Source organism: Pundamilia nyererei, unplaced genomic scaffold (genome assembly GCF_000239375.1).
Source record: "Pundamilia nyererei isolate P.nyererei 1_Seehausen unplaced genomic scaffold, PunNye1.0 scaffold00464, whole genome shotgun sequence".
Taxonomy (NCBI): Eukaryota; Metazoa; Chordata; class Actinopteri; order Cichliformes; family Cichlidae; genus Pundamilia; species Pundamilia nyererei.
Genome location: NW_005187865.1, coordinates 73,775 through 83,813, shown reverse-complemented (window position 1 = coordinate 83,813; position 10,039 = coordinate 73,775). Strand labels below are relative to the sequence as shown.

General features: G+C 42.7%; 1 protein-coding gene across 1 annotated transcript in view; it reads left to right on the top strand.

Annotated features, from left to right (window-relative positions):
* LOC102210716 (lipid phosphate phosphatase-related protein type 4-like) overlaps positions 1 to 9,860 on the top strand; it is a 19,797-nt gene extending 9,937 nt beyond the window's left edge. Inside the window, exons 2-3 of the mRNA XM_005753789.2 lie at positions 8,344 to 8,529; positions 9,723 to 9,860. Of these exons, the coding sequence (XP_005753846.1) occupies positions 8,344 to 8,529; positions 9,723 to 9,797 (261 nt within the window). The 3' untranslated portion in view covers positions 9,798 to 9,860. The remainder of the gene's footprint in view (positions 1 to 8,343; positions 8,530 to 9,722) is intronic.
* Positions 9,861 to 10,039: the final 179 nt, after the last annotated feature.

Below are 10,039 nucleotides of genomic sequence, written 5' to 3'. Positions count from 1 at the left end.
GCCCCCCTGGCTAAACTTTGCTAGATCCGCCCCTGCACAGTTACCAGCCGTCAGCTGTAGAAAAAGATCCTGGTGTAGAAAGTAATATTAAATAAATTCTAACAGCAGCTTATCAAGCTTAAACGTGCTGCTGTTGTTCAGCCGCTGGTTTCCTCTTTCTGGCGCAAAGTGGGCGATAAACAAACAAGAGAGAAAACCCGATCAGCTGATCATTGATCAGTTTCATGATTGAAGCAGCACCAAGAGAGGGAGGGAGAGAGAAGAGGCTGTAGCTCCTTATATCAGTTGTTAAGCTTAATGTGGGAATGTTTTACAAACATTCAGAGATGAACTTACACACTTGCTTTACTTCTCTGGGATACCTTTCTCTGAGATTAAATGCTGGTTTGGTAGCGAGGCTCCAAATGCTCAACCAGACTGCCGACAGGTCTCGCACGCCACAGCCGCTCTATCACGTGATGCATACTGCTCCGACGTCCTGAGGTTATGAGCTGAGTTATGCCATCTCGCAAGGATCCCTTTCGATTCCTACTGGTAGGTTAGTGATTCTGATGTTGTTTCTCCGTTCTCGATCTTCCAACCAATTAATCTTGAGTGTGAGCTTGCCCATTTCAGTTATACAGTTGTTAGCATCTTTTTTGACTTGGCGGACTGAGGCCTGTAGGTTATCGACCTTGACCAGTGGCATATCCACTTTAGCTACCTGCATGTTTAAGTTGTCTTGGACCGACCGCAGCAAGGTTACATTTTGAGAAATACTTGCACCGACAGGCGATAGAGCTTGGTCCAAGGCCTCTGCCCGCATGTTTTTCATCACGCTCTGCAATGTTTCTCTTTTGGCTTCGGCTGCTAGAAAGGGAGAGTACAGACGGAGCTCAATGTGGCGTGACCATGTCTCTACATGCCTCACCGAAAGTCCTCGATAGTTTATTAAACTTTTAATGAGATTTGCAGATTGTCTCAGTGGAGTTTAATAAACTCAGCCATCTGATCCTTCATATCTCAAATATAACAGGACGCTGCAGTAAATTTTCAAGCATCTCACACTTCTGTTTAACCAGTTTTCTGTTTGACGTTTATTCAGCTGTGTGAAAACTATAACTTTAATCTCAGCCAAACCGATTTACTGAGGAACAAATAAAACACTGAAAAAAGCTAAACAATCACATTTTTAAGTTATCTAAGTGGTAAATGGTCTGTATTTGTATAGTGCTTTACTTGGTCCTAAGGACCCCAAAGCACTTTACACTATACACAATCATCCACCCATTCACACACACATTCACACACTGGTGATGGCAGCTACAGCGTAGCCACAGCCACCCTGGGGCGCACTGACAGAGGCGAGGCTGCCGGACACTGGCGCCACTGGGCCCTCTGACCACCACCAGTAGGCAACGGGTGAAGTGTCTCGCCCAAGGACACAACGACCGAGACTGTCGGAGCCGGGGCTCGAACCGGCAACCTTCCGATTACAAGACGAACTCCTAACTCTTGAGCCACGATCGACTTATATATCATGTTTAACCTGAGTAGCGAAAGACCGTGGGGGTCTGAAAACGATGTGCCGGGAGTTTAGTGTTATTGCCGGCTCTAGTGACCTCCCGGTCAGTTATCGAGCTGGTGGGTAGCAGACGTCTCCGAAAACATCGGAGCGCTTTACAAATATGTGGTCTTGATAAACCGAGCAGATATATGAAGTGTACACAGCTACATTCTCACCTGAAAATGTTAAAAGTTTATTTTGTGACCCAGAAAGAGTAATAAGAGTAGTAGTAAAAAGTAGCGGCCGCCATTGTTGGAAACTGGAATTAGCTGGATTGCGCTATGAATTCTGGGATAGGCTGGGCCACAAAGGATACACGCGACCCATCCTTCAAATCTGGGGAAAAGGCGGATGCATTTGGAGGACTCTTTGAATTTAGACAGCTTTCGTCGCATCGCTGTGACGTAATCGGCCTAGAAATGGGGCCTCAGGAGGATGCAGCCCCTGACGGAGACTGCTTCTTCTTCTTTGGCGTTTAAGGGCAGCTGGCATCCTTGTAGATGCAGTGCTGCCATCTTCTGTTTCAGTCCGTTATTACACTTTTAAATCCTACAACTACCGGTCGATCTACGCCCCTACCCTCACCTATGGTCACTAGCTGTGGGTAGTGGCTGAAAGAACGAGATCGCGAGTACAAGCAGCGGAAATGAGCTTCCTCCGAAGGGTGGCTGGCCTCTCCCTTAGAGATGGGGTGAGAAGTTTGGCCATCCGGGAGGGGCTCAGAGTAGAGCCGCTGCTCCACATCGAAAGGAGCCAGCTGAGGTGGTTCGGGCATCTGACAAGGATGCCCCCTGGGCGCCTCCTGGGCGAGGTTTTCCGGGCATGTCCCACCAGGAGGAGGCCCCGGGGCAGACCCAGGACACGCTGGAGAGATTATATCTCTCAGCTGGCCTGGGAACGCCTTGGTGTTCCTCCGGATAAGCTGGAGGAGAGGTAGGTCTGGGCTTCTCCGCTTGGGCTGCTGCCCCCGCGACCCCGCCCTGGATAAGCGGAAGATAATGGTTGGATGGATGAATCCTACAACTTATTCCTGCGTCTTTCAGGATCTTACAAAGCTTCACACGACAAGTCGACTATTAAATTAGTTGTCGACGATTTTGATAGTCGACGTAATCGTAACTAGTCCGCTAATCGTGGCAGCCCTACCTGTTACAGTGTGTCAGCTACTTAGCTGCTTTCAGTTGTTGGATCCAGTGTAACCAATGACTTTTTCCAATGAAATAATAAAATGAAAATTACTGATTAATATGTAGGGTCTTTACTGTAAATAACTGCAAAATAACTGCTTTACGCTTTAGTTTATCAGTCATTAAAGTAACCGTGTAACTCATCAGAACCCTACACAATATTTTGACATAATAAAATATTTTATAATTTCCATCCATTGTTTGCTGCTCCTGGTACAGTTACGAGCGCTCCATTGATGTTTAGTGTAGTCATCTGGGTTAAACATGACCAGCTGCTGGTGTTCCCTCTTCTGTAGCCTGGTTGTACTCAGTGCTGTGCTTTTGCCCCAAGTAGTGAAACAAGTTTGTTTCTTGCATATCAGTTTTCTTGCATATCTTCAAGGTACTGTGCTTTGTAGGTTGCTGACGCAGATACTTATGATCAGACAAGCAGCTCTTGCTCTCAGACATGCCTGGGCTCGTTCATTACACTAAGGAACAAGAAAATGGCATTGCTATAGAAATGAAATCAGTATATAACATATGTGGCACACTCCTACTTTCAACTGGGGTGGGCTCTTCAAGCAAAAGTACTATTAATCAGCCTCTTGTACCCAGTTCTGCTTGACCTTTGACTTGCTTGTTTTACCTGAACCAATCATCTTTGGCATGTTTCATCTCTTTGTACAGTAGCAGCTACACATGTTCTTTGGATTATTTTAAATTTGATATCTTGTTATATTTTCTGGCAGACTAGCCGTGGAGCACGCATTGTTGCTTACCATTATTGTAGTGTAAAGCGCTTTGGGGTCCTTAGGGACTAAGTAAAGTGCTATACAAATACAGGCCATTTACCATTATTAAAAACAACAATACATTTGGATGTATGTGTTTATTTACACAAGAGACATATTGTCACAAGTCATCATTAGCAGTATTTTCTTCTGCAGGTGTGGAATGACATGTTGTCTGTCGCCATCTGATTGGATTAGCCAAGATGCTAATGCTAAAATCGCTACCTGTTTATGTGGAAAGACAGACAGATAAAGGCTGATTGGAACGATACAGAAAAATAATAATAATAGTAAAAAAAACAACAGTTTTAGAAATCGTTATTCTTTCTTATAATTGCTGTCATTATTAAAACAATTTCTTAAAATAGATAAAATATCACCACTTAGTTCAGTCTATGTGAACCCTGCTGTGAGCTTGTGTCAGTCTAACACCATGATGGGTTTCTGTCTCCGTGTTCGTTCTTGATCTTTTCCATGAAATTATGTGGTTCCACCTGAAAGTTCAAGCTGTATATTTGCTTGTTAAATTTTTAATTAGTCTGCTGAGCTACCAGATGTTTTTACAGTCTTCCTTAACACCTCAAGCAAACCCTGCTGCTGTTTGCAGGACGTCCTGCAGCCAGCAAAGGAACCTAATTTGTTTGTTCGTGTATGACATGAGTTTGGTCTGTTTTCCTTCCCTGATAAGTTTGCTACTCACAGGTTGTTCACTCACAAATCCAGGAGTTGATCCTTAAAATTTGAATCTTCATTGTGGACACAATTTAATCAGCAGACTAAGAACTGGAACGGGTGCAGGAGAGTGCTGGGTCCGTGCCGGCCTAGGAGCAGACACAGGTGGAGGTGAAGGCTCAGGGGCAATCACTGGTGGAGCTATAATCATTATTGGCACAGACAAGAGAGCACAACAGTCTTTAGGAGTAGCAACAACAGAAACAGTGCTTACCTGGGCTCCAGATGGAGCGACAGTCCTTGAAGGCTTTAGCTGTGCTACTAGCATAGTCTCAAGTGAAGCACCACAGAAAGACTCTGCCATGGCAGCTTGGCAACACAAAATTCAGGCTGTGTCTTCACAGGCTGAGAAAAACAAAATTCATTATCTAATTTCTTGGGCTGGTGAACACAGAAACAGTCACAGATGCTCAGTCGGCTCAGGAGCAGAGACATTAGGGTTTGCCAGCTTAGAAACAAGAAACTTTGTTTGTTGCTGACACTGAAACACAACATGTATTCCCAATACTGCCTGACAGTCATCAGAGCAAACATGGAGAGAAACATGTTTTAAATGCAGTATAGATTGTCTGCTGGAGTCATATGTTTGATATGTCCAAGCTGTTAAGCCATACCTGTCATGATGCTGGAGCTCAGGACCCTAAATAGACAAATGAACATTATTTGGTTTCTCAGCAGTAAACAAACGAAGGAGGACGCCTCTGAGATAAGCAGAGGTCATGGGTGTGAGACCTTGCTATGTGATGGTGAGTGGGTCAGCTCCAACCCAGGTTAAATACCTGGGACTCTCCACCTTCGGCTTTTAGAACTGAAGAAGCTTCTCAGATGAGAGGTGAAATGTCTTCAAGAAACGTTCCTTTCTCCTTAGACTGCCATGACCTAGGTGACTGAGAACCAACACAACTTTTTAGTTGCATACACTTTTGAGCAGCTAAGCCACATTAGCTAGCTTGTGCTCCTGTGATGCTCTTACCCCGTAGGAGCAGTACATTCTTTGTGTGCAGGCTGTGATCAGCTGTGCTGCTTCAGTAATAGCTTCTCTGTGTGGATTTAGCCAGCCAAATTTCAAAAAGATATAAACAAATGTTATGTGAGTTCTACGGCTGATAGCTGGTATAACAGGTGGAATTCAGTGAGTGAATCTGACCAGTGTTATAAACTAATGTCTGTTACCTTTGATGTAATTGAGATTTAGCCAGTCCAACATAATGCATCACTGTAAACGTTATCACAGTCCTGCTAACACACCACTTTATGCTGCGCTAAGCTGCCTGGTATTTTCATGCAACCTGTGAATAACCCAACATTTGCATACGTCAGCTCGTTTTGCAAGATGTTTCAGAAAAACAAGCCAAAAACTTGATAAATGATCTGATTTTAAATACCTACAGCGATTTAGGACGTTACATGTGAGCTTGCTGAGCAGTCCTCACCTTTGAAAATAATCTCTCCTCTTCCTCTTACATTTTCCTGCAGCTATCAGTGCTGCACATGTTTTCTGCACATTTAGCTCACAGATCTGTTTTCTGACAAACTGCGTGGGAACAGTTTGTGTGTTTGGGGATTTTGATTCAGCCATTTGAAATTACGCAGATCACTCTGGCCCACTTTAACCCCTGGGTTTCACATATGTGCAGCGCAGATAATTGTATCACTAAATAAGCCAAAAATATGCAATATGATGCTTCTTTCTGTTGAACATTTGACTGACAGGTTAAAGAGAGACCTAAAATGTAGCACTTTGTCTTTTGTGTTTCTTCTTTAAATCAGTTAAAACATAAAAGTGTTAGAAAAGGATAATACAATAAATTTTACATGTACTTAGGTTCTATTTACATTTTATGAAACAGTTGAATGTAATACACCACAAACATAGGAAGGAGTTAATCCAACTTAAAATGGACTTTCAGTTGTTCTGGCTGGTTTAGAAAGACAAGTAGGATGCAAATTATATGTAAATCCAAAAATATTTTTCAATTATATTTTCTTTTTCGGCTTCTTTAAATCATTCAGTGCCAACCAAAATCAGACGTGCTCCATAGAAACCTTCCTGTTCGGTCATTCCAACACATCCCAAAGATGCTCTGTGGGACTGAGATCTGGTGACTACAGAGCAGCGGTATCCAGCTACAATAGCAGGAGGTCCACTCCATCATCCAGTCAATCTGGGGTCAGAACATTTTAAATGAACCAACAAAAATATTTTCTTTCATGTTTATTAAACATTTAATTAACAATATAGATTTTTGTCTTGTATCTACTGATCAATTATTCATGTGCTCATTACATCATCTGCTGAACAGAAAAGTGCAATCCAGTTCAAGTACTGATATTAAAACTATTTAACAAAGAAATTATGCAATAATCTATTGCACACAAACCAACATTAATGTGTCTTGATGCTCAATCAACCAGGTAAGTAAATCCCAAAAGTTTGATTCTGTTCGTCAGGATGTTTTCAGTGGGAGAAACGTTTCGTCATCATCAGGTGACGTCTTCAGTCTCAGCTGACTGCAGGTTTCAGTCTTATAAACAGGACATTTGCACAATGACTGAAACCAGCCCACTGAAGGAACAATGGGCTGTGAGATCAGCTCCTTGATCAATAATATGCAAATTGTCATGACCATTGATCAACAACCACTGATCAGTGGTCATCAGTAGCATTCACAGATGGGGAATGGCCATTCATCTTTCATAGTCCACTTTACATATTTTTGACAGAGCCATCTTCTTTTACCCAGTCTTCTTTGCACCACCAAGTCGTCATTGTGCTGTCAGCAAGTGCGAGCTTCCAAGATAGTCACTTAGCAACCCGCATTGAATGGCCTGCATTGTTCTTCTTTGTCGTTTTTTTGGCAGTTGGTGGTGCAATACCGCCACCAGCTGGCTTAGAGTGTGGACTAGAACGTCGCTGACCCACATAGCTGCCCATCGCGCCTGTTCAAAAGTCAGCCACTGCAGCCAGCAGGAATAAAATATCTAACGACATAGAAAATGGGAAAATGCTTTAGGTCCGGAGTAAACCCCCTTGATCTCCAGATTTGGACCGGAGTCCAGGGGTTGGGGACCCCTGCTATAGAGTATATTTGAGTGCAGTGAGCTAATTGCCGTGTTCAAAGAAGCCAGTTTAAGATTATTTCACCTTTGTGACAAGGTGTGTTATCCTGCTGGAAGCAGGTTGTGTTATCCTGGTAGTTCAGCAGTTTCTGAAATACTCAGAGCAGCACCAACGACCACGCTACTTTCATCTTCATTTAAATCACCTTTCTTCCCCACTGTGACACTTGGTTTGGACTTCATCAGGTAGCCTTGATCATGGCTACATGCCTTAATGCATTGTGTTGTGACATTGTGACTGGCTGACTAGATATTTGCATCAACAAGCACTTAAACAGGAGCACCTAACCTGTGAATGTACATATAAAATGTGGATAGGCAGAACAGTTTATTTTGAACATGTAAATATAACTAAAATAACAAGAGAAAAACTTAAAAACATCAAGTTTCCATGAATATCTAATATCTACACAGTGTTTATGCTCAAAAAGGAGTAGCATGACATTTACACATTTTCTGTTTCAACCCCCTTTGTTCAAATTCCATTATTTTCAAATCAATATTCAGAATTTGCCATTTTATAACCCACACATGTTTAACTGTATACAAGTCTACACTCATATACAACACCCCACTAAATCTCTGAGCCGGGGGGAGGGCAGTAAACGGAGTAATGTTTGGGCATTGCTTCATATGGAGTATCAGTGTGTGAATGTGTGTGTGAATGGGTGGATGACTGGATGTATGAAGTGCTTTGGGGTCCTTAGGGACTAGTAAAAGCACTATACAAATACAGGCCATTTACCATTTATCTGTGACAAATACCTGAATGAGTACTTTAAGTTAGTTGAGTTACTCTGGCCTGAATCTATAAAAATGAGGACAAGTCTTCAACAGACACAATGAGACAGCTCAATTTCTTATATCCATGCAGTTTATTGTTTTTAAACAAGTGTGTGATTTTTTGTATTGATGTATTTCTCCTAACTTCATCTCCACACACTGTGTTCATTTGTTTTGCATCGGTCTGTGTTCTGTTCTGCAGCTCCCTATTCTGGCCTCCTCTATTGTCAGTCTTTACTTCCTGGAGCTGACGGATATTTTCCAGCCGGTGCATTCTGGGTACAGTTGTAATGATCGCAGTCTATCTCTGCCATACATCCTCCCAAGACAGGAAGTCTGTCCATTGCCTTTGCTCTTCAGCCTGGCCTTCGCTGCACCTACTGTCACTGTAAGTACATCTCCACATGTGCAGCTTTCACATTGGCTAGCACAGTAACATAGTGTCTAAAACACCACTTGCTTTCAGGGACTGTGATTACAGGTGTAGGTGGGAATTAGGCTAGTCATAATACTAGACTTTCAAACTTGACACTAATACTGCAGGGCTGGAATGGGCATATCAGGCATTTGCCCGGTGGGCCGACGCACTTTTTGGCTGATCACTGTGCACTGGACCTTCACGCACTGACCGCAGCCTGTTCATTCATTTTCATTACCGACTCCGCCCAGTCAAATCCCTTAATGAAGCCGGGCACTTCCTCTACCGTCGCTGTGGGCTCACGCAACTCGTAGAACAAAGTTTAGGGGTGAAATGTTTTTCAAATTTCCCCACGTTTGCTGTCGGGGCTGCTGCTTCTGCACCATCAACAGTTGTACCAGCGGCAAGCGTTAGGCCTGCTGTTTACCCTCTCTTCATCTCTTTTTGTTCCTTATGCTCCCTCTTTTGTTTTCATCTATATCATTCCCTGGCCACTTTGGGTGGATCGTCCCCAGTATACGCTTTCAGCAAATTGCAGGTTATTATGTTGTCTTTTTATTTACGTTTAATATAGTGTCTACACATCTTTGAAAAGAGGGTTGTAGTTTCCACAAATAAAACATAACTAAACTAGGTAAATGTATTCCTTGTCTGACTAATAGAGCTGTTAAGTCTCCTTCTTTTCTTTGTGGAGACAAATGTAGTAAATTGTGTTTGACTGGGAAAGCAATCTTCCCACAGCAGATCTGCACTCCTACTCATTTTGTAAATCTGTTCCCAATGCTGTGGGAGTCTGACCAACCTGAGAGCAGTGAAAGCTCTACACTGTTTCTATGTTGTACTAACAGAAATAATCCAGCCATTTCTCTGTTGACATGAATTATTTTGAACTGACTTTTTTAATACAAATGAAGCTTATGCACAAGTTCAATAAAGAAGATGTATGGCCTCACATCTGTCCACATCCAGGTGCTGCCAGCTAAATCTAAGCACTCCCATCATCACTCATCATCACTGGTCTAGTCCAATCACATTCTCCCGACCTTCTCCAGGCCAATCAGCATTCATGCTGTATACTTTAAATCTCATTGGCATCTATCATTCTCCTTGCACACGGCTTTGTGCAACCCACCTCCTCCCCATCTCTACCTCTCATCACTCAGGCTCCATTCAAGCCACCTTCATCTCCACCACCAGCATCTCCGTCCTGCTCTAATCCCTTTCACCCACTCCGCTGAGACGGGCCACCAGAGTCTATCCGCTATCTATATTCTTTTCATCAATAAATCACGTTCATTCTTTCTAATCATCTCTCCTCATTGAACTTAATGTTGGTCTTTTTTATAGGTAACATGAAAATTATCTATATGTCTTATGAGTTCTTATATGGCTCTCACAGGCTAAGCAGCATGTCATTTGTGTCATAATAACATTAATACATTTGTACAGATTAATATCATGCCGTGTGGTTAAATGTTTG